The 24,547-nt window shown below is 46.5% G+C and overlaps 2 protein-coding genes across 13 annotated transcripts in view; one reads left to right on the top strand and one right to left on the bottom strand.

The window, feature by feature from the left end:
* GSK3B (glycogen synthase kinase 3 beta) overlaps nucleotides 1-7,435 on the top strand; it is a 142,954-nt gene extending 135,519 nt beyond the window's left edge. For both annotated transcript variants that reach the window (XM_053936528.1, XM_053936529.1), the window contains 2 exons: nucleotides 208-306; nucleotides 7,237-7,435. In XM_053936528.1, coding sequence (XP_053792503.1) covers nucleotides 208-306; nucleotides 7,237-7,304 — 167 coding nt within the window. In that variant the 3' untranslated portion in view covers nucleotides 7,305-7,435. The remainder of the gene's footprint in view (nucleotides 1-207; nucleotides 307-7,236) is intronic.
* Nucleotides 7,436-11,591: 4,156 nt separating this feature from the next.
* The window catches only part of CFAP91 (cilia and flagella associated protein 91), a 39,719-nt gene continuing 26,763 nt past the window's right edge, over nucleotides 11,592-24,547 (bottom strand). For 5 of the 11 annotated variants that reach the window (XM_053936518.1, XM_053936516.1, XM_053936517.1 and 2 more), the window contains 2 exons: nucleotides 24,284-24,375; nucleotides 20,459-21,065 (listed from right to left, as the gene is read on the bottom strand). In XM_053936518.1, coding sequence (XP_053792493.1) covers nucleotides 20,812-21,065; nucleotides 24,284-24,375 — 346 coding nt within the window. In that variant the 3' untranslated portion in view covers nucleotides 20,459-20,811. Of the gene's footprint in view, nucleotides 11,847-20,458; nucleotides 21,120-22,891; nucleotides 23,306-23,380; nucleotides 23,560-24,283; nucleotides 24,376-24,547 lie in introns of those variants that run through there. The other 6 variants (XM_053936520.1, XM_053936521.1, XM_053936522.1 and 3 more) reach the window with 6 other exon arrangements.

The raw sequence follows: 24,547 nt of genomic DNA, 5'->3' as shown, positions 1-24,547 counted from the left end.
GCAGTCTTGCTCTGGGAGACTGCCTTGCTAAATATCGCTGTGGTTTCCTCTCACTGGTTGGCAAAGCAGAAAATGTAATGTGACCTTGGGCTGTAAGGGCATGTGTTTCACCTGAGGTGCCGTTACAGGGGAAACCCTGGGAGCTGATCCTGCATGTGGAGCACTTTGTGGATGATGAGCTAACTGTTTGTTCCACCTCCCCTCCAGAACTGTCAAGTAACCCATCTCTGGCTTCGATCCTCATCCCTGCTCATGCCCGGAACCAAGCAGCTGCTTCAACCCCTACAAATGCTACAGCAGCCTCAGGTGAGAACGTGCAACTGCCTGCCTCCTTCCCTCCCCACCCTCGCTCCTGCTGCCCAGGCAGCTTCCATCTGCTGAGGCCACAAGCCACCTCAGCCCACAAAGTGAATGGGGAGGAAGGGATTGTTTTAGTATCACCTGAACTTTGGTCTTGGTAGGTGGTCATTTGTGTGCTAGCTGTGGTCACCAGCCCAAATCTCAACCCAAGGCACTCAAACTTGCATTTGATTGCTTAATTTGTTGGTCCTTCTCACGGTTGGTTTGCACCTAATTTCTGTGCTCTCAGCCATCCTGAAATTAACACTAAGTTGGTGAATGAGTTGTGATGCCTAGAAAGAAAAGAAACAGCATGTGGCCTCTGTGTAGTGTGGATGGAGAGAGAGGATTTTTCCCTAAGGGCATTGGCATCTAAAAGTCTAGTTAGGGAGTTCAGTCAGCATGCTCACTGCCTCATCTTAGTAGTTGCAGTTGCTTACTACTGAGTTTTCTTGTGTCATCTTCAGGCACAAGGCAGATATTTTTGGGTTTTGGCCAGTACTGAGTGAATTTTTTGTTTGGCTCCTGGTCTCTCAGGTTTCTGTCAGAAACCTTTGAAAAGCTCACTGTTGACCTTTAGCCACTCCATATTCTGTTTCCAGTGAAAGTTTTAATGCCTGGTAATACTAGCTGGGAGACTCCCAAAGAAACTCCCAGGTGCTGCAGGATGTGGCAGAGGTGATTTAGTACATGGAATTCTTCCTCTGAGTCAGCCCTTATTCAGCATACCAGAGGCTTTCTCGGGGCTTGGGCAACCAAAGGCAGGCTGCAAAACAGGTGTGCTTCCACATGTCCTGCATGCACATCAGCCCCAGCCCACAAGGGCCGTCAGCCCTTTTGCAGTGCAGGACACTTCCTTAGTGTAGGATAGCTGAAGAGGAGAAGGCCTGATTCAAAAGCTGCTCTTGAAATATGCAGGAAGGCATTTGCTGGTTGATGTGCTGGACAGTTATTTGATGCACTTGCTCCAGCCAGTGATGAAGAGAGAATTTTCATACTCTGGGACAGATGCACCCAGGTTTGAAAGATGAGATTTCTCTCTGAAATTGTAGTAGCAGTAGATTAAAGACACAGCTTGTACCATTTATGTACTCTGAATTTAGGAGAAAGCAAAACTGCTATTTTCAAATTTACTATGTTTGTTTCATACACTTGGTGGTATTTTGCAAATAGTCATGTTCTCTGTTTGCCTCTTATGTTGTTGAGCATCTGTTGCTCAACAAGTGAGAAAACAGATAAAGTAGTAAAAGTGATTAAAAAGTACAAAATACAAACATGGAAAATTATTTTAAGCTTTTCTGGAAAATAGTTTCACCTAATATCCCTTTCATGCCTTTTAAACAGTTCTCTCCACTAAGACACATGTCATGAAGAATTAATGGGGTTAAGAAATCTGTTTTCACTCAGCACTTTTCAAGGGCTTGTATAGGGAGAAAATGCAGTAGTCCAAGTCCTAAATGTGAAGTATTAAGAAAAACAAGCCAAAAAACACTAAAGCCAAAAAACCCCAACCCATCCCATATTATTGATGTCAACATTTTTAAAGCTTCTGTTTGCCAGCACTGCACTGAGTTGGGATATGTCCTCCTATTTGTGGTTCAAAACCAAAAATAATATCCTTGCTGATTGGAAAGAAATTGTGAAATTAAGTTTAGTATTGCACAGCTTCGGATTTCTGCCGTTGGTCGTTTCTTACTGACGCGGGTTTCTCACAGCAGGTGGTGGGAATGTCATCAGAGTTATGATGTTTAGGATTACGTCCTGTTGAGGTTATTATAATCTATTTTGCTTTGCATGCTGTTGCTACATTTAGCAAGAGATTTTCATACAAGGAGTCCCTTCTTTCTCTATACCCCCTGCATCTCCCAAAGCATTAAATGTTAAGTTCCTCAGTAACTGCTAAAGCAGTGTGGGAACAAGTCTCCCACCTAACCCAGGGCATCCTGATAGCAGGAGACTTCTCTGCAAAATGTTTGTGTGAGTAAGCAGTACAGGTTCAGAAACTGCTTTTTTGAGTGGCAGTGATGCAGCAAAATGTAGCTCTCACAGCAGTAAAGGGAAGAGCAAATATGTAATTGTAATTCACATTATTCATGTGTAACTTGTGCCTCTCTCTAGCAAGCAGTGTTAAAAACCCACATTCGTTGTCAATTTCCTCTTCTCTTGAGGCAAAGCTGTACTTGCTCTAGTAATGGAACCTGGCTTTGCAGTGGGAGTATGTAGCCTTGCTGCTCTGACATTAGTAAATTCTCCTAAACATTTATGAGATTTATTGGCCCCTTCTTGAAATGATGTGCTAGCTTTCTGTGAATTATACTGCCATTGATGAAAAATGCCAGTGCAGTCATATTCCCGGGGATGGCTAGAGGAGGAAGAAGATGGTTTCATAATTGTGCAGCCACAGCATCTGAGAGGGAAGTGTGCAGACCAAGCTGAATGCAATGCATATCTGCTTGTGTGACTACATTTTTCTTCCTGGATCAGCCAGCAATAGTAGCTACCTCTCTGTTAGTCAGCATTAAGATCGGAAGAGCATAATTGCCATCTGCAGGGAAATTGTGCCAGCAGGGATTCTGGGGTCATCGTCTTAGGCATCTTGCTGTGTTGATCCCATGTGACCCCAAATGCAATGGTGTGCCTGAACTTTCACCAACAGAACAGATTAGAGCTGGTGTTGCCTGCCAGTGTGTCGTAGTTGAAAAACACCACAGTGCTCCATGAAATAAGATTTAGTGCATTTGTGGTATTCGCATTGGAGGAATTTTGAAAAACTTGAATTCCTTAACCAGGAGAAGATGGGCAAGCAATTCTCTCAGAGTTCTACAAGCTCAGAACAGGGATGAATCCACGACAAGAGAAGTAAAGCTTGCACATTTTGCCAGGTTTGCTCAGAGTCTGGATTTCTACATCCATAAGCAGGCACAATATGAAAATCAGGCTATCCTCCTCTTTCCACTTGGCTCCTCAGATGTCCTGTGAGGATTCCCAGGCTGGTGGTAGCTTTGTTTCTTTGCAGATGAGCAGCACAGCCTGTCAGCATCACAAATGCACCCAGCTAATGCTGTCAGCAGTGCTAATGGGCTTTCTCAGTCTGAGTTGGCACCTCTGTCGCTCTCTGTACTGTAGCCCTGTCTTCTCCTTTCAGGAGGTTTTAAGGAATGTCATGTACCCTCCAAGAAAGCTGAGGCACTCCTTAGAAGGAAAAGCTGAATTGGAAGAAGTTCTCTATAATGATGAGAGAAGCTTTTGCCCTCTGTTTGAAAGAACTTTTGGAAGCAGCTAGCACTTAAGCCCTGATGACGCTTCTTTGCCTGCACAGGCAGAGGTGTCAGGCAGTGGTTCAGGACAAAGAGGCTGCCCTGACCTTGAGCTCGGCACTCCTCTGTCCTGTGCCACAAAGCTGCGTGCCAGCTCCTAGCTGTGCTCCCCAGCAGGGCTTTGCTGTCCTCTGTCAGCACTGCTGAGGGCCTAGATTTCCTTCTCTTAGGCCCAAATATAGATTTTTCATTGTGAGAAATGAATGCCCAGAGAACCTCATACTCCATTTGTGCTCTTTTTCTGGTGCTTCAGCAAAGCAATGCTGGAATAAGCCCCTCTTTGTTCCTCAAACGTCCTGTTGAAGCAGAGTCAACAAATTGGCTGAATTGTTAAAATACTGCATTTTCTTGCAGGCTGGGAGTCAGGGCAGCCTTAAGCTTGCTCTGTACTCTGTCCTAGCCTGGGGAGACTTCTGTATTCTGTATGTATATATTGTTGTGAAAAGCCCCAAGAAAATGTTCTTGGCCTGCATCACCTGATGTATTTTAACACGTGGCATGTATATTTCTCAGGAACTCTCCTGTTACAGTGATGACAGAAAAGGAGCTTATGTTACTTGAAGTGGCTCTATCCCCTCCTCTTTTTTTTTCTTTATCTCTGTGTAGTAGCAATGTAATGATAACAATTTCAGCCTCTACTGTCTTCAGGAAATTGAGATCAAAAGCCATGTTTCATTTCAGCAAATGAAATACGAGCACTTTTTGTACACATACAGAGAAATCCTCTGCCAACAGTATAGAATCCAGCTGGACTGCTTGCATCAGGCACTGCCAGCAGATGTTGCATTAACTGCAGTTTATCCATACTTGAAAATTAATCTAGAACAGGCACAGTGAGAGTTTAAAATGTAGACACTATTATCTGGCCTGCTGGGTCACTTCTGATTTCTGTGGTCATTTTTGGTCTGCACGCATGTGAGATTTGGGAATTGCTCCTTCAGGGAAATTCTCTATGTAGGAGGGCGTCTCTCTTCTGCAAGGCCAGCTTCCCACATAACACTGGTACTGTTGTCATGCTGCCTTTGTGCTTTAATTGCATGAGCTTTTTTTTTTTTGTCATGATGGTCATTCCTTTTTAAAGGAGGTGATGCAATTAATTTGGGGTGAGATGAAAGGGAATCAGAAACTCCCAGGGCAGTCATCTTGCATGCTCTGCCCACAGGACGATTTGTCTTTCTTCCCACACATTCCTTGCAGCATTTCCTTTTCAAATAGGCATCACCCTCTCTTCCCACTTATCAGTTGTGTTTCTGGATGCTGCCGATTGTTTGATTTCCTATTTTTGTCGCTGTTGTCAATGTTACTTAATTTGTGACTCAGCAAGTGCTGCCCATTTCTAGCTGGCAAGTTGGCAGACTGGAGGGAAGAGATGCCATCCAGAGGGACCTTGGAAGGCTTGAGGCGGGCCTGTGCAAAGCTCACTGAGTTCAATGGGACCAAGAGCAGAGTCCTGCCTCTGGGTCAGGGCATCCCAGGCACAAATACAGGTCGGGCAGAGAATGGATTGACAGCAGCCCTGAGGAGGAGGATTTGGGGGTGTTGGTTGATGAGAGGTTGGACATCAGTTTACAACATGCACTTGTAGCCCAGAAAGCCAAATGTATCCTGGGCTGCATCAAAAGCAGTTTGGCATCAGGTCGGGAGAGGTGATTCTGCCCCTTGACTCTGGCCTGTGATGGGTTGTGCCCAGCTCTGTGGCCACCAGCATAAGGATGTGAACCTGCTGGAGCAAGTCCAGAGGGAGGTGATTAAGATTATCAGGGCCTGGAGCACCTCTCCCTTGAGAGAGCTGTGACTGTTCAGCCCAGAGAAGAGAAGGCTCTGGGAAAACCATATAGCAAACTTCCAGGACCTAACAGGGGTCTCTAACAGAGAGCCAGAAAGGGGCTTTTTTACGAGGGCATGAAGTGTTATGACAAGGGGAAATGAGTTCACACTGAAACAGGATAGGTTTAGATTAGGAAGAAATTCTTTACTGTGAATCTGGTGGGGCTCTGGCACAGGCTGCCCAGAAAAGCTGTGACCCCCTGGAACTGTTCAAGGCCAGGATGGATGGGGCTTTGGGAAACCTGCTCTACTGGGAGGTGTCCCTGGCCTTGGCAGGGAAGTTGGAACTGGACATCTTTAAGGTCCCTTCCAACCCAAAGCGGTCCATGATTGAGTTCATTGCCCTTGTTAGTGGCTGTGGTCAGGTCAGTGTGGCTGAAGAGGAGGGGGTTTTGCTAACAGGTGACTGCAGAGCCTTGCCCAGCTCCTCTTTGATGGAGAATCCAGTGCCCACCGGTGTGTTTTGTCATGCCTGGTATTCCTCCTGCTAGTCACAAAGCCCTTCAGGCTGAGGTCACCAAAGCTGTTCTTTCTTTTTATAAACCCTTTCCATGTGTCTTTTCAAATACACAGTTTGCCCAGTCGGCCCTCTTCTGTACCAAGATAATAAGTCTTTATGATGTTTTTTCCTGTTGCAGTATCAATAGCTTTGCAGTTAATCTTATGTAAATTAAGTGGTGGGTGAAATGCATGACAGTCTCTTGGAGAAAACCTCATTTAATACCTCTTTCCCATCCTGTATTTTACGCATTTAGGTGCTCACCCACTTATCTATAAGTATCTTACAGTCTTTCTGACTTGGCTAATTAGATACTATATAGAATGGTTCCAGGTGAAATTGGTGCATTTTCTTCCCCTACCTACTCTTCTAATACTAAGAATATTTTTTAGAGGAAATACCAGATGCATGCAGCCTATGAAAACACAGCTAATTTCCTTTTGTTATTTCTTTGCAAACCCTCTGTTCTCTTGAAATGCACTTTGACACATGTCCTTGATCCTGTGACTTGTCTCTTTGTGAAGCACTGTCCCTCCCTGAGAAGGTGTTGGAGGCATTTACTGCAGAGATCCAATCCTCGAACATATCATGTGCTTGCATAAACCTCATTACTGGCTTCAGGCCTTGATGTTAATGTGCTTCAGCAGTTCAGAGGGTGGCAGATCCAACTTGGGTTGAGCAACAGCAGCAAACTTGAAAGACTTTCTCAGGCAACAAGTGTATGAATTGCACAGTAGCACACCAGCTGTTTCTGCCAGGGGAGCAGGCTTGTCACATTCCTTGTCTGCGTTCATTCACACAACTAACATGCAGACTTAGTACAAGAAGGACTAACTAACAATGTGAAGCTTTCACATTCACCAATGTGAAACCTCATAGTGACCACAGACACTGGTGTTTGCTTTGGCAATGCTAGTGTACCTTGTCCTGCAGTTATGGGATGTAACACAGATGACTTGGCACTGAGCAGCCAGTGTTACAAACTGCAGAACTGGCTGGAGCCCAGCCCACAGCCCTCAGCACTCCTGGTTGCTTTTGCCCTGCTTAAAGACTATCTTCCATCTTTCCCCAGATTGGATTGTTCTATCTGCATCTCCTGAAATCAGGGCAGTCATCCTAACCACACACCTTCTTGGTGGGAGTTATGGGTTTCCCCTTGTGGAGAATGTCATAGCTGTTGTTTCCAATGTGTCTCTGTTTTGGAGGTAATGCTGGGTTTTTTTTCTCTCTCCCCTTCTTGTCTATTGTTTGCAGATGTTAACGCAGGAGAACGAGTTCAGACCAATAGTGTAGCTACAGCATCAGCCTCCAACTCCACCTGAACCAGTACCAAGCAGCCAGCTGCACAGGAAAAATCACCAGTAATTTGAGTCTTGCTCAGCAACACTGGTCACATTTGGAAAGAAAATTAGAAAGAGGAAAAAAAAATCCAACAAAACAACAAACCAACCAACCTGTTCATTTTAGTGTTCAATTTTTTATTATTATTATTGTTGTTCTTATTTAACCTTGTAAAATATCTATAAATACAAACCAGTTTCATTGTATTCTCACTCTGCAGGGTGTCCGGGGCAGGGGACTAGGTGGGGGGAGGAGGGAAAGTGGAGCAATACAACACACCAGTGTCTCCCCTCGACAATCTCTTAATGTTGGAAGTTTGCTGTTGTGTACTTCAGAACCAGGACTCTTGCCTCATACCCCCTCCCACAACAGAAAGAAGGAAAAAAACGAAACAAACAAATCCCAAACCTCATTCTCTGCTGAAGTTCCTTTTTTTTTTTTTTTTTTTTTTTTTTTTTTTACCCTCTTTTTTTATTTTATTTTTAAGTGAAGTTTTGGACTTTGATGTAGTGCACAGCTTGAATTTGGTCGGGAGCTTAGCAGGGGTCATTCAACAGAGCTCAGCGTTTCTTGTCAGCAAATGCATATCCCAGGTTATCTGAAGAACTGGCGTGGCTCGTCACGGGGAGCGGGCGACGTGGTAGGAAAACAGGTTGCCATGGGGGGGTGGGGGAGGGTTTGCCATGTGTCTAAGGCTTGAACCACTAGCGGAAGCCTTGCATTTTAAAAATCAGTGCTAGTGATGAGAAATCTGCAGCTTCATGTGGGAAAAATCTTGCCCGAGTGGGTGATATATAATATAATACACACACATGCACCAACAGCAGCAGTCGGCTCTGCCGAGGCATCCCCTTAGCCCAGCTGGAGCTCCTGCTTTCTGTGTCTCAGGCCGGCTCCCAGCTTCAGCAGAGAAGAGCGGACGAACAAAATCCTTGGCAGGGGCAGGGGCCCAGCTGGTGAATGGATGTTAAGGGACTTTTTGGGAAGTGGCCACTGTGAAAGTGTGGGTTTTTTCTCTCCCCACCCCTCCTTGGCTCTTGATTTGAACAGGCTTCCCTTTCCTAAGGTGCATACAGGAAAAGGACACCAGGGTTTATAATGTGAACTGTAACAGGCTACTGGTTTATTTTGTAATACTTTTTTTTTAACTGCAGTTTTAACTTGCAGGATGCCACATTCTCCGATAGTTCTGATTTTAAATCCACAGGTAGAATCTGTATTTAATTTTCATCCTTTTTAACCTCTTGCTTTTTCTTTTTTTTTTTTTTTAATCTCTATTTATTGATGCGTGTTGCCACGTCACCATTATGTTTTTACATTGGTAGAATATTAAAATACACATCCAAATGCTCTTGATGGTAATTTGTACCTGCTGACTTGTAGGAAAGCTGGCTCTATATGAGTGTGTGTGTATATATATTATATAAATATATACATGTATACATAGACACAATACTGCTTTTTTTATTTTGTCGACGATCTTGAAGCAGTCTGACTGAAGCGTGAGGTGAATGCTTGTTCTAGTCCATCAGTTCAGGGTCCAGGTTTCCTCCCTGCGACGGCGTGTGGTGCGAGCATCCACGTCTCTCTTCCTGAAGTCAAAGCAATATTCCTTGCAAAAGGGGCAGGTGAGCGTCCGGATGCAGCCCCGGCGCGGAATCGAGACTTTTGGAGACCTGATCTTGTGGTAGGCTTGCGGTTGGTGTCCACTCCAGCCTTATCCTTCTTCAGAGAAACTGTAGTCGCCTTTGGTGCTTACCGAGCTGTTCCTTGACCTGCGGATCTCTAAGGCAAGCAGTTGCTTTTCGGGAACACGCAGAACTTCGCGTGGCCCGGGGGGAACCAGCAGTAGCGGCTTTGGAAGCTTGGCCGCTGCAGGGGCGGCAGGGGCTTGGTCACGAGCTCGGTGTGTTTCTTCTTGTACCTTTTATGCTGTTGACGTGGGATTTTTTGGAAACTGTCTCTTAGCAGCCCTGGAAGTGATAAAAGCTCTGCCCTCTCCCTCCTGCCTGGCACACGGTGGGTTTGGGGACGCAGGAGCTGATTGAAGAGGTGAGTGACCACCTACCATGAAACCGATAAACCCTCAAGTTACACCCCTCGGCGATTTGCTGTTGGGCACACACACAAAAAAAAAGGTTTTAAAGCTTTTTTGCATTCTGGCTGGCTGCAAAGGAAAGCACACCCACGTTGAGAAACAAGGCTTTCCAAATCCTTACCTGCAACTTAATAGAAAGGGCTGAAGAGCGTCTTGACGCGTGCGCTTAGCTAGTCAGTGACCTGAAAGGTAAGTGAAGGGGCTTGGTTGACCCAGTGATCCAAATTCATGCAGGAGACTCAAAAAGTAGGACAGTGGCAGGGTATGGATCTGCTGTATAGACAAGACTGCTGAAGCATTGGCCACAGGCGCTGTTATTTGGAGGCAGTAAATTACAGAGTCTTTAAAAAAAAAAAAAAAGTAATAAAAATACATCGGAAGAAAAATTGCTGCTTGTGCCAGGACATGTGGCTTTTCTTTTTCATTTTTTTGTTAAAGACTGGCGGAGGGGAGTCAGAGCGTTTCTCTCTGGTTTTGTGGCTGTGCCGGCGTCTGTGTGTGTCTCGTGTGTGTGTTAGGCTGGGGGGAGGGTCAGGGGTGCCCCTCTGGTTTTATTTCTGTTTTCAAGGATCATAGCAGGATCACACACTCTTTTATACAAGTTAGATCCAGGTCTTTGAACAACCTTTTTTTGTAAATAAGAAAAAAAAAAAAAAAAAGGAAAAAAAAAACCACAGAAAAATAACAACAAAAAACAAAGCTCCTCACCAAATTCAAGCTTGTACATTATTATTTTTGGTTGTTTTTGAATTTTGAGTTTTATTGTTTTGTATGTAAATATGTGGACCCAGGAACTGTTATTAATGAGCAAAAAGTTACCGTTCAGGGCAGTGATTCTGTTTAATAATCAGACAAAATGTAGACGAGCTTTTTAAAGCCATATAGTTTTAACTCTGTACAGTAGGTACCGGCCTGTATTATTGTAACAATAACTCTAGCGATGTATAGTGTATCTATATAGTTTGGAGTGCCTTCGCTTCCATGATTTTTGAATTTTATTTCCCTTTTATTTTTTTCTCCTCCTTCTTTATTAACAATGTCTCCCACCCCAAACCTGCATCTTTGCTTCCCCCTCCCCACCCCGCTTTCTAACTCTTTGAGTGCTGTAAGGTTTCGGTGATACCCTGATCAGTAGCGGAACGAAAAGAAACCATCTCCACTGTCATTCACTTCATTGGAGCCGTGGCTTTGTTCTGGGAGTCTCCAAGGTGCCCACCCTGCCCTCCTCCTCCCGCTAGCAGCAGCTGGTTTCATTCGGACCCTTGCCCTAGCAGCCCAATTAGATTTTGCTTGTCTCTCCCCTCAACCCTGTCTCTCCCCTCAACCCTGCACCCAGGAGCATCTGGGCAGCAGCAGCTTCCAGGAGGCTCAGCCTTCCCACCCTCCCTGCGGCTGTGCCAGGGGCAGTGGCGAGCAGAAAGGGCCCCCAGGGAGGGAAATCCCCACATCCCCCAGGGTTGGTGCAGCTCAGAGCCATTTGGCTGCAGTGGGAGCAGGGCCATCGCTGTAGGAGACTGCGGTGGTTTTTTCTGCCGGGAGGACTTTCTGTTCCCTTTCTTCTCCCTGTTTTTCCCCCACATCCTTCCCTGAAGTCACTTTTGTTTTCTTGAGATAAGTTTAACATGACTCTTGATTTCTTGTGCCCAGCACGAAGGCCTTGTTTCTAAAACTAGTTTGCTTGTGTTTTACTACCTTGTTAGTATTCCACATATGATTGTCTTGAATGGGAAAACACGTAACTCTTTACCAAACCAAAGGTTGCTGTTTTATTTCGAAGCATCTCGTGTTCATTCCAGTGAAGCAGAGGCTGCACTTTCTTTCTGGTGACACGAAGGTCAGTGATGTCAAGCTGTTGGCGACAGTCTGCTCAGAGCTGTCCCTCTCTTTTACACTCTTTCGGGCTTCTTTTTTAACCCAGTGTGGTCTTGATATGTCCTTTACGTCAGCCCTGCCGTAGTGGGTCCCTGAGCCAGGCTGGATCACAGTCTGTCTCCCCCGATGGACACTCAATCAAGACACTGGTGTTCTTGACTATTAAACTTATCTACCTTGCTAGGGAAAAAGAAAAAAATTACCTGCAAAAGAAAATTGACTGGTAGAAGACCCCTGAACACTCTGTCCCCTTATTTCAAAGCCAAGCTTTACATAAAATAATGGCAGGTGCCTGCCACTTGCAACCTAAAATTCCCCCCCAGTTTTCAGTACTTGGAAAAGCAGAAGTCAAGCAGCCTGTCAGACTCGTACTCCTGTACTAGGAACCTCAGCCACCGCGGAGAAAAAGGAAAAGCTGATGAGGAAAAGCACAGTAGGGTATTCGATCCGGGCTCTGCCTTCCGGAGACTGCCAGCGGGTACCCCTGGGGTGGCAGCTGATTTCCACGGAGCTCTCGGCCGGTTCTGGTCGTAGTTGGCTTCGTTTTGCAACACTGCAATAATGGCAAAACGACAGGAAAGGAAAACAGTACCTAAGGGGTTAGCTCGAGAAAAGTAGCTTCCTTGTGTTGGTCTTTCTCAATTTATTTTTAATATATATATATAAAATATATTTATATATATATAATTTGCTTGCCTGTAAAATTTGCGTTCATTAATGTGTTGCTGATGGATCACTTGGGCCTGTACACACCAATTAGCGTGACCACTTCCATCTTAAAAACAGAAATCTAAATATATATATATTAAGGACTGTGGGTTGTATACAAACTATTGCATACACTTGTGCAAATCTGTCTTGATTTAAAGGAAAAGCAAAACCTGTATAACATTATTACTACTTGAATGCCTCTGTGACTGATTTTTTTTTTTTCATTTTAAATATAAACTTTTTTTGTGGAAAGTATGCTTAATGTTTTATTATTTCCCCCGCCCCATTCCCCTTGTAAATACGTTTTGTTCTGTGTGACTCGGTTCGGAAATAGTTAACTGGTACTGTAATTTGCATTAAATAAAAAGTAGGTTAGCCTGGAAATGAAATTTAAAAAATACCAAGTGTGTGGTCTTTATTTCAAAAAATTGCCCTATTCTTCCCTCCTCCTCTCTCCCTTCTCTGACCCTTGTTCCTCACCCTTATGCCTCTTTCCACTCTGCAAGAATAGGTGGACGTGAATCTTTGTAATAATAAAGAAAAACCTCAAGAAATGAGCATGTTTTCTTAAATGAGCTGTGTTATTCCATGCTATTTTTAAAGAGATGCCAGCTTGTCTATGACACCGTTTGATTTGATGGAGAGAGGAACCCTGGGACATAAATATTTCAAATTGAAACCAACCAATCTTCCTTTACCGTCCACCTATAGATACAAACTTAAGAACCTGTGTAAACTGCTGGCTTTGAATCCTGCACTCATGGTTGTTTGGGTTGTTTTTTTATAAATCATTGGATCCCATTAGTAATGTTATTTGGTGGTGATCTGTAAAGTTTGTCGAGACCACGTCCAGTGGACCGTTCCTCCAGCAAATCAGCACATAGCTATCTCTGAGTTGGGTTTCCGGTACTGGATAATGTATGTATTAAACATGACATGTCTATTAGCGCAAAAAGAAAAAAGAAAAAAAAATAAAAATCCTTTTTTGGGCTGGCTGACCTGGCCGAATCCATTCTGTTGCTATCCTAAAGGCTAGATGCGAGGTCATGTGACTGCTGCTTCAATAAAAAACAAATTTATATTGCAAAGAGACTCCTCTTGCTTTGTTTGTGTGCCACGAGCCGCGGTTTTTCCCATGACACCTCTGCTGGGCTCCAGGCTGGAGCTTCTACTACAGAGGCCCTCCAGGACAAATGGGAGCAGGGTGGGAAGGGGCCCTTGCTGGGTCCACACCATGAGTGTTGAGTCAGGATCCCCTTGATCCTCTCCTGATTGCCGAATGTGTGTCTAGGAGCTGTTCTGGCCCCTCCTGGGTGCTGGAGCTGTGCCTCTCAGAGCAGGTGCTGGCACACCCCAGCTCCCTGAGTGGGCTCGGGGCTTGGGTTGTGCAGGCTCTGGGCACCGGGGTGATAGGGCCAGGTGGCCACCCGAGCCTGGCTGCCCCAGAAGCAACACAGTGAGTAGATGCTGCTGTCCCTTCACTTACTCTGTCCCACAAGGTCACCAGGATTCTGGGTGCATCCAACTCGTGCTGAGACTGGGACTGCTCTCCTCGTCAAGTCTGGCCCTGGCCGTTCAGGGTGGCCACTTACACCTGCAAACACATTGCTGCCAAAATTACAGTGCCTCTCTGGGTGAGTTTATCTACTTAAAGCTTGCCTCTAGTGGGAATTCATCACAATCCCTGGTGATTTGGGGTGGTGGTCAGTCATCCTTGGGCACGTCTCTGGATGGACTTGCACTGGGATCTCCTGCATCTGCTGACCTTCCCTCACCTGGAATGCAAGTTGTGGGCTCTCTTTATGCACTGTCTTTGCACAGGAACTCTCATCTGCAGTCTTAGGTCTCTTTTCTGAATGTCAGAGCCAAATGAACAGAACTCAAGCACCTCATAACTTTCTGCTAAGCTGATTGGAAGGGGATCTTCAACTCCTTCGCATCTTTGTAACGTTTCCAATTTTATCTCCAGTCATTTTGAACCCCTCCTTAAGCTGTAGTACCAAAAGAAGCCAGAGGTTCCCTACAGTGCTCTCCTCAGTGTCAGTGAAGGCACTGGAGAGCATCTGGTAGCTGCTGCCTGTCTCCTTACCTGAGGATTGCATTCACCCTTCTGCGCAGAGGCTGCAGCTGTCCAGTTTATCCAGCATGCACTCTCATTGTAACTCCTGCAAGCATTGCCAGTGGGACTGTTGCAGTTTCATATCGTGTTTATATTCCAACCACCCTTCTAAAAGATGTAATGAAACACCTTAGCATCGAGAGCCAGTCCTTGCACAACCTTCCAGGGAACATCATTCTGTCATTCTGTGGGAAAATACTTTTTGAGACCCATCTGCAAACCAGGGTCAAATCCACTTAGCTGTTGGTCAGCAGTGCTTTGGGATGATTTAAAATGCTAATCCGGGAGTAAAGCAGCACCGAGCTGAATGCAGTACAAGAGTCTGCTCCACTGATGTGCTTTGTCTTTATCGAGCGAGCTGCCAGCCATCTGCGTTGGAATTAAAAGTCAGTGTCAAGGCTACTGGCACCATTTGTTATCTTGAAGGGGGCAGCTGGTGGGAAGGTCCAAGTGGCTTTCCATGCAAGAAGAAGAAGAGCCACAAAGGAGGAGGAGGAAGGAAGCGAGCCGCAAACTGCAGAGGGGAGAGAAGAGCACTGCAGTTTATCTGAGGCACCACGTCCAGTTGCTTGGAGACAGCGAGCCCAGCAGATGGTACACAACCTCATCAGCCAGCCTGGAACCTCACTTCCCTCCCTGGGCTCTGGGAAGGGTTTGGCTGGGCCCTTGTCCTGTCATCCCTTGATAGTCTTGAAGAGTGGTGTTCCTGGCTTTGCTAAATCAGCTGTGCACAAAGGCTGCAAGACCCGACGGCTGCCAAATCCAAGCTCCGGTAGGAAAGGAGGGTGTGTAGGTGTCAATTCCCCACAGGGCACAGCAGGAAAGCCAGGCTCTGTCTGGGTGTGCGTTGTACAATGTGAGGCTTTGGAGCAGAGACCAGACCCCCAAAAGAAACTGCTGCTGGAGCTCATCTCAGGTGAGAGTACAGGTGAGTGCTCAGGGCTGTAAGGGGGAACTGGACTTCACAGCAAACACCTGCCTTTGGCCAGTGCAGGAATGCAGCCCTGGATCTTGCTCCACACCCAGCTAATTCCTGATGCCCTGGCACAGATACTACTTGGTGTATCCTATTGCTCCCTGAGCCTGCATGCAGTTGGGTAGGTGTCCCATGCAGTCAGTGGAGTTAAGCCTTCTCTTCCAGGAATTCCAGGCTCTCTGCATCACCCCTCTCTGCTCACATACTCCAGAGGTAAGGCTGGATCCTCCAGGACAAGTGGGGAATGAACAGCCTCTTCCCTTGTGGAAGCTTGCGATTGGCTGCAGCAGGGTGTTTCTGACCGGGGTGCTCTGCCCCGAGAGCTGCAGTGAGGCAGTGTGCCCAGGCCCAGGGCCCAGGGCCATCTGCAGAGCCCCCTCACTTGCTGCAGAGTGAGAAAATGTGGCTGTGGGCAAACAAACCCTGGTCCCCAGGCAAAGCTGTCTGGCAGAGCACAAACACCTGTCCCAGCAGAGGAGCTGCAGGCCCTGTGCATGGTGGCAGGCCCAGGGAACTGAGAATGAAATGGATTGCTAAGCAGAGAGATTGAAGGGTTTGGGCTTTTTGGTTGGTTTTTTTTTTTTTTTTTCCTAAGCAAATTTTCTAAAAACTGGTGCAGGGCAGGAGTTGGAGCAGGACTGTTCATTGTCACTGGCTGCTTGACCTTCCTGTGCTTTACCTCACCTCCAAGTGCTGAGCTGGGTCACAGGGTCCAGATACCTGCTGTGACAGAGGGACGTGTAGCAGGTCCTGTCAGAGGGACACGGGGGCTGCAGGGAGCGGGGCAGGGTCAGGTGTGTGGTGGGAGCTTGAGAGGAAGCAAAGGGCATTCCCACCCCCCTCACCAGATCCCCGTTATCACCTTCCACAACTCCCCAAGGGCAGGCTGCGGCCAGGTGGGGGTCAGTCTCTGCTCCCAGGTAACAGGTGAGAGGACAAGAGGAAATGGCCTCAAGTTGCACCAGGAAAGGTTTACATTAGATATTAGGGGTAAAATTCTTCATGGAAAGGGTTGTCAAGCCCTGGAACAGGCTGCCCAGAGAAGTGGTGGAGTGATCCACTGTCCCTGGAGATACTTAAAAGAGCTGGCACTTGGGGACATGGTTTAGTGGTGGACTGGCAGTACTGGGTTAATGGTTGGACTTGGTGACTTTAGAGGTTCTCTACATCCTATACAATTCTATGATTATCTCCTCTGGCATGACAGCAGCCATGCCCTCTACCTCCCTTCTGCAGCTTATTCCTGTAACCAAATCCTTTGCCAAGCCAGAGTGTTCAGGAGGAAGATGGTGCTTACTGGAATAATCCAGGTGGTTTGAGAGTGTTTTTACTCAAGGAGATCATTGATGTTGTTTGGAATGCTGCCATAAGTTAACAGCCTTGGGAAAAGGACTGCCCAGCTGGGAACTCTTTGGACCATCTCAATTACACCTCTTTTAAGATTTTTGTTTCACAGCACCGGGCCTAGGAAGAGGTTGGTCAATGGAAGCTGTTTCTGCTGGAGACAACAGATTTGGGGCCCACACAGCAATGAAAAAATGGTTTGCATTTGGCTGGGGGCAGAAAAATTATGTTGGCAGGCAGAGAGAGGCTCCAATTCAACAAGTAAGGAACCAACAGGGTGTTTGCAAGAGGCTGTTACTGACTCAGTAACAGACAAAAGGGAGATTCTTAGGATCAATCCTGCAGCAACTCAGGGAGAGAGCAGCAAGTGCAGCTTTCAAGTCTCTACCACCTTTATCTCACTGCAATCAGCCCTGCAGGGGCACTGCACGCTCCCCCCAGGCACTCCCTGAGGACAAAGACCAACATCCCCAGCACTGACTGAGGAGCTCCAGGATGGGCCATGAGTGCAAGCTGCCCTGCAAGCTCCCCACTGGGGGAACTGGGGGGGATAAATCTCCTCTGGCCAGGCCCTGCAGTCCAAGCTGCTGTAGAGCAGTGGGCAGCTGCAACAGTGGGTGCTTGCTGGCAGGAGCAGCCATAGCTCTCAGGTCCATTGGGGATGGTGTGCTGAGCCAGGCAGCACATGTGGATACAGGTAAGCAGCCCTGCAGGAAGGAAAGGGGAATAGGACATTACTTCCAAGTGCTACTTGAAGGATTGGGATGTGACACATGGGAGGAGGCCAAGAGAAGTGGCCTTGACTCCAGCCAGAAGTGGAGGAAAAGGTGTGTGGGGTTGATGCAGCATGTGGGAGAAAAGGAGGAATGAGAGGAATGAATGATATGATCAGAGCAGAGAGCCGGAGCTGCCCTGCTCCATGGGTGTCAGCGTACACCCTTCCCCTCGGCCTACTGGCATTTTCTGTCTCGTGCAAACAGTGTCTGTTGAGATGCTTTCCTTGCCAGTTCTGCTCCAGGCAGTGGCTGGGAGGAGGGGTGGGAGCCTTGGTCCAGGGTGGTCCCGGGAAAATTGAATTTACTAATGCAGGTGTACACATTCTGTCTCGGGGAGTTGGCAGTTTTGGCAGGTGTTCAAACCAATTCCCACCTCCCAGGTGGGATGGAAGGCAGGCACAGGAAACAACAGCTCCCCATCCAAGCCCAGGCCTGATTGTGGAGGGCGCTGTGGTGAGGAGGCTGGATACCAGCACAATTCTGATTCACCAATCATTAAAACACAGGAAAAGTTGCATGAGCAGGACTTTGGTGAAAGCAGAGAAACAGGACTTGAAGGAGATAGCAATAATGCTTTGTTAAAAGCCTTGAGCATGTGAGGATCATACTTGTAGGGTTAATCCCACTCTCCTAAAAGAAATGGTGTGACGGCTGAATTGAGCCCAATGAAGTATCAGGCAAATCCTGCATGCTTACAAGACCAGAAGCAGAAGCAACAGCTGTGCTCAGAAAGTGGCAGGAACTCTTTTAACAGCACCACGCCCAGGTCTATGGCTGCAGCTCTTGTGATGGTCATACTGCTTTTGAGTGAGGCAGGAGAGATGGGGGAGTGTGGGTCTGGTGTGGGTTTCTGTTGACAGAAATGCAGACACTGTACATTTCCAGTAAAGAAGGACCCCAAGTCCTTTCTGCTGAACTGTTCTTGGTGCCATAAGATTTTCTCCTCCCACACCACCAGAGCCGTATTGGCAGGGAAGCCCTGGGACAATTTGCATTCATTCACTTACTGCAAAGACTAATTTTTCACCACTCTCAGGGCACAGTGACCCCAGAGCCCTGTTTGGCTCAGCCTTGTCTCCCCCACCTGCCAGGAGACAGGAGCCAGCAGAGCGGCACAGCCAGGCTCCCTCCCCGTGGGCAGCTGGTGAAAGAAAAGGGACAAGCTGAATTTTCCCCATGTTTGCACTGTATTGGAGCAGCCCTGGAGGCATCTGCTGTGTTTGTTTCGGGTACAGGCTCCTCCCCAGGGTTGTTCTGTCTCCTGCTAGAAGAGGGAACGGTGCATTCTTATGCTATTGATTTATGATCCCAACTCCCTCTCACTGTGCTCATTTTCTTTCTGAAAGTACATTCTGCAAAGCTTAAGAAAAAAACCCCACATGACAATTGAAAGCAGTTTCTACAGAAGAGTTTCCTGCAGGAATCCTGCTGTGGCCTTCAGTTTACATGGTAGGCAATGTCATGTGGAAAAGATGGCTTTATCCTGATGGTGTCTCTTAAATCATGATAGAAGGTGAGACATTTATAGCTCAGCCTGTGCACAGCATCTGGAGTCCTCTGAGTCCCCTGCCCCCTTGTTGTCATGCAGAGCTGTGTCCCTACAGAAGACCAAAGTGCTGCAACGTCTGTCCATTCCCACATCTGTTGGAATACTTCTTTCTAAAACCACATCAAATTGTATAGTGAGCCACATGCAGAACGTTTATTTTGACAGACCATCTTCAGAAATACAGCAAATGCCTCAATGGATGGGTCTTCCACTGTTCTGCTGCATCAAGTTTTCCATGCCTCTCCTATTACATTGGATCTTGTGATTGTTATCCCCCCTCCTTTTAACCAGGATAAATTTGTCCAAGGTGGCCTGAGGCTACAGAGTCAATTCCTGCACAGCTTCTCCTCCCACACTGTGGAGAGTGTTTTGTTCTATATTTTTGTATTTCCAACCTTCCCTTTCACTGACTAGCTACAAATACCATGAGAATTGCTCCAAATCCCCAGTCCCCATCCTCACAGAGTCCTAATTAAAACTGGTCACCCCCCTCTGACTCCTGCCAGCCATTGCAGCATTTACAGAGGCTGCCTGACCCCAGCAGTCCCCTGGTGCCCCTGGTTCAGCGACCTGGAGCCCAGCAGTGGTTTGGTGCAGCTCTTTTCCCTCTTTCCAGCTGTTATTTATTCCCCAGTGGAATACAGGGGTATCCAGACTCCGTTCTCCTCCCTCTCCCCTCCCTGTAAATTCCTTTCCCTGTACCCTGCCCCAGCCTAACCCACAGAGCAAAGACCCAATGCAGGAATTTTATTGGAATGCATTAATGAGCACCATTTTTGACCAGCTGCTGGTTTGTGTTATGTAGGAGAGGCACTATGGCTGGGATTAGCTGAACCACACCTGAGCTTTACAGACCCAGCACAAGGAAAAGATGATCCACGGGGAGAAATGATGGCAGCAGGGAGAGATCAGCCTATTACCACTGTAGCACTGAGGGCCAGTACTGCTGTTGGCTGTGTAAGCTGTAGCCATCAATGAATGAGCATTTTGGGTGTGGTGTCGTGGCTGTGCCCGCCCCTCCAAAATGTGGTGCTTGGTGTAAATGTCCCTTTATGCGCTAAGGCCACAGCCCTCAGGAATTCTGACACGTGAGTGCTGGAGAGCTGAGCAAGCCTTGAGCTCTGTGACAGATGCACTGCGCCTGTCTGAGCCCGCTGCTTCCCGACATCTGGAGCTGGAGCACCCCCGTGCCTGCAAACACGGCAAAGCCAGCACACAGCAAAGCCAGCATCCTTTCTGTGTAGCCCCCAGAGCTGGAGAGCCAGAGTGACCAACACTGTTCCAAGCAAAATAAGATTCTTTCCAGAACTGCTCTTTGCAGTGATAAAAAGCAAGAACCAGTCAGCCTGAAGAGGAACACTTCTGGAAAAGGCATCAGCCCCGCCATGCCCGTGCCATGCTGCTGTCACCTAGGCTTGTGCCAGACACTGCCTGCTTGTCAGAAACCACCCTGCTGAGGTCAAGGACACCTTTTCTTTCTCCAAGGACTAATGATGTGAAAAGATGATGCAAAATCTGACTGTTTTTGTTCAGCTCCTGTGCTTTATTAATAGCAGTGCTAATGCAGGAAGCCTCTGGGCCTTAAACCACTAAAGAAATCAGTGGGACATGCTTGTCTGTGGATGGTCTCAAAATTTCCCACTTATGGAGTATTTTTTCATTTAATGTTATTGAAGCAAGGAAATACCACTAAAAGCCCAGATGCAGATTTTTATTGGTCTGTGCCAGGAAAACAAACAAGGAATGCTAACACTGCTTTCTCACTAAAGCTTCTCTAAATAATCAGAGCAAGAAAAAAAATAGATAATGAAGTCCAAAGCAAGTTGGGGAGGGAGTGGAGGGAGCTGCCACACCAGAATGTATACAGAATGATTCCAGGACAACACTGCTGGCAGGCAGCAGGAGGGACAGCCCAAGGGAGAGAGAGGGTTTTCCATTCAGGGTGCCCTGAAAAAGTAAATACAATGTGCTTCCCTTTCCCTCACCATGCTCCGAACTCAAATCACAGAGGGGAAGAGAAACCCACCTCACTCATCTTCTGTCCTAGGAGGCTGTGGGATCCTTGTGGAAGCCTTGTGCAAGTTCACGTGCAACTGTGGCAGGGTGAGTGCTGTCAGCTGCACTTGGTCCAGCAGCTGTCCCACTCAGAGCTGTGCTGGCTGTCCCAGCAGGAGAATCCTCATTTCTCTTGGTGGCAGATGCTTCCTGATGCGGTGCCAGATCAGCCAGAGCCCTCTCTGTGCCCCTGTGGATGATCCGATGAGCAGCGTAGATGTGTTTTCTTTGGGACTGCCTCACTGTGCATAAAAAGAGGTAAGGCTTTTACTTGGAAATGTGCAGCAAAGTGTTCTCTGTAGGGGAGAAGGGAGGAGTAGCTTTTAGCAGTCCTGCAGTGGTGGAAAAGTCTGTCTCAGGAAAAAAAATCATGCCCTTCTAACTTTGGCTGAAAGCGTTCTACTGCCACCTAATAGCAGCAACCAACTTTGCATTTCACTTTGAAGACTGGCCCCCACAGTGGGAAGCACAGCCAAAGTGTTCTCCTTTCCAGCTTTGGGAATGACTGGCCAGGATATATTATCAGGCTTTAAAATAACTTCTCCTTCAGTGTCTGTTAATTGCAGCAAGCCTCTGGAAAGATCCAGCTGAAATCTGCCATCTCCTGTGCCAGGATTTGACGTGCACTGAGAAACTCTTACTAAGTTCAAAGTAAGACTCGGAGCCACAACTGACACATGAAGTCACCTGCCTACCTTATCACCTCCCTTCAGCTACTGCAGCATTGCCTCCTTTCATCCAAAGTCATTTGTATGTATTTCCAACCCACCTCCTGGGAAATAATTACCCAATCCTAAGTGCTCACCCTACAGCTCTCTTTATTGCTCTTCACTGTTCTTTGTTCGCCCTTTCCCTCTTTATTTCAGTCACGGGGATTGAAGTAATGTATGCCTTACAGAGAGTGTGAGGAATGATGCAGGAACAAGGGGTGGCTCTCATCCTGTCACCTCCCTACAGAAGTCCAAGACTTACTTTGGCCTGTTCCAAGGCTGGTTTGCACTTAGACTGTGAATCTGAAGCAAGGGTGTCCTGCATGCTGGCACACAGTTCTGCTGTCCCTGTCTCAGTCACTCAGCCTTACCAACCCACCCTGTTTATGTTTATCCATCTCCCAGGTCCACTTTGTCAACAATGAATGCAACTGGATCTCACTTGCATTTGAAAAGCTGATCTTCACCAGCCAGCCTTCACTCCCAGGAGAGGTTTCTCTACCCAAGGCATTTTGGCTTCAATCATGTTTGCATCAACTGCATCAACTATACTGGGAATTCTCCCCTGGAATTGCTGCAGGCCCTTTCTCCATCCACAGTGAATTCTGTCTCAAGGACAGCATGCTGAAATTGGTGAGTGACTGTCCTTTTCCAAGCAAGGTTTTTCATATCAGCACAGTGACTTCTACTTCCATTGAGGCAGGGTTCAAAATCGAGGTACAGAGGTTTCTCAGGGTGAGCCAGTATTGGATAATCCCTGCTTTTATGCATCAAAATGCAACAAAATGAGGAGGAAAAAAAATCCCAAACTAGGTAATGGCAAAACAGTTGTTTAAGGGGAAGGTAAAGTGTAGACAAAGACTGAAACTGCAGGCCCTCAAATATTTGTTCTACAAATGGATTTGCTCCTTTGACAGGCCAGATAACTGTTCTCTTAGATCACTTTCTGATAGTTTCAAGGAAGGTGAATGCTCAAGCATGGGCCAGGTTGCTAAAACAGTTTCATAATGAATAATTTGGCTCACTATAGGGAAGGCTTTAAAAGCCACTACAGAAATGCAATACACTCATGTGTTTATGAGATCTAATGCCATTCTTTGCTACCATTTCCTTTGGATTTCCATGGAATAGTTAATGATTCTGCTTCCCTGAAAGTATCACTGTGCAGGAGGTTTACAGCAGGGTGTGTTCATCAGAGTGTACATCTGGTAGAATTCAACTGTCTTAAGTGAATGGAGCCCTCTCCACCCCAGGGAGCAATAGCAGAAGAGAGTATGAGCCAGGTCTCTTCCTGACATTTGATTTCTGCCATCACAAGAATATTGTGACAAATTTCTCCTGATCGCATTAGAAGGAGCTCTCTTAACAGCCTGCTGCTTTATTCCACCAGCATCCACTTTGATTTTTAATTGTGTCTAGCTCTGCTTTCCAGGCAAATTCACTGTAGCTATCACAGATTCTGAAGATTTTTTTTCTTCTGTTGTTTGGGAGTGCATCTGAGGTGTTTTGTTCATTAGCTGCTGTTGCATTTAAGCCCAGTACGTATTTTGAGCCTTGATGTATGTCCTCAGTATGTCCAGAATCCTAACCCATCTCCAGGTCTTCTTTCTGCTCTCCTTTCTGAGACAGGCTAACCTGTGTGTGTTAGTGCCTGAGCCGCAGGCTTCACTGACTACCATTACATCACCTGCTCTGGAAGGCTGGCAGAAGCAGTGCTGGAGTGAAGGGAGGTGATATAAGCTTGTACAGAAATCCCAGCTGCAGAACAGGTCCTGTTGTTGTAGCAATGCACAAGCCAGGAAGAAGAAAGTTTGCACAATTCAGAGACCACAAAATGCATACTCAGGGTTTGTATTTTCATTCACAAAGCAATAAAAGAGGCAATGAACTAAGCGCCTTTGTTCTCAAGGCAGAGAAGTGCACTGCAGCAAGGACCCCCCTCCCTTCAAGCTCTATTGTGATGCAGTTGCTTTGCTTAGGTCATATTCACTTTCTGTGGGTGACTGCTTTAGTAAGGGTCTTCCACCTGTGCTGGTCAGTGGAAACATTCCAGTTAGGAACAACCACTTACTTATGACATTACTTAATGTAATACACAGCTTTCCAGTGTCTTCCCCTCTGTATTTTGACAGATGCTATTCCATTTTTGTTAAACAGAAACATCCTCTTTACAACTGCGAGGTTACCTCCTTACAACATGATGCCACTACAGCCAACCTTAAAACTTTATCTTTACCTCTTGCTCTCAGCCCACTGGGGAGGAGAGGGAAGCATAGGAAAGTGTATAACCTTCCTTCCATATATGACGTATATTTAAGTAATTTGCTTGTTAAAGTCTCACGCAGTTTTAGAAATTGCACACAATTCACAACTGTTCTACTTAAAGATTTTTACCAGTTTGTTTCTGAATGTGCAATGGGCTGCTTCTTTTTATGCAGTTTTATTATTGCAGATACACCAACTTTATCATAGCGAGCCAGGTTGGAAGGTACCTCAAGGATTATCTGATTCAACCTTTCCGGCAAAAGCACAGGCCAGATCTTACAGCAGGTCTGAATTTCAGTCACCGTTTAAAAAGACTAAAGAAACTGGTGAAAAAAGGGTGAAAGAGCTTAACTTTCTACCTGCAGAGTGCCAAAAAGCAATCTCAGGGAACTGAAACAACTCTTGGCTACATCATTCCTTTCAGGGAGCTAGAATAAGGAGAGTGAACCAGTTCACAAAGAAAATAAATTTACTGGATTTCTTACCTCTTTCTCTCATAAAGATTTTCTCAGCTTCTGGGATCAGGAAATTATAAACCAGCTCTGCTACAATCTCTTCTGACTGTAGGCGAGTTCGACTACAGGACAGATGCACAGTGGTATTAGCATTTTAATTTTCTCTGCAGACCACCTCTGCAAAAACAGGTCTCCCATGTAAATGCCCTCACTCTTTCCAAGGGAGTGTATTGTCATGGCAGCAGTTGTCAGCTGGGTCTGTCTTTATCCTACAAGTAGGTGACTATCCTACAA

This window comes from Vidua chalybeata, chromosome 2 (assembly GCF_026979565.1).
Source record: "Vidua chalybeata isolate OUT-0048 chromosome 2, bVidCha1 merged haplotype, whole genome shotgun sequence".
NCBI lineage: Eukaryota > Metazoa > Chordata > Aves > Passeriformes > Viduidae > Vidua > Vidua chalybeata.
Note: the sequence above shows the minus strand (reverse complement) of the source record. Positions and strands in the feature narration are given on the sequence as shown.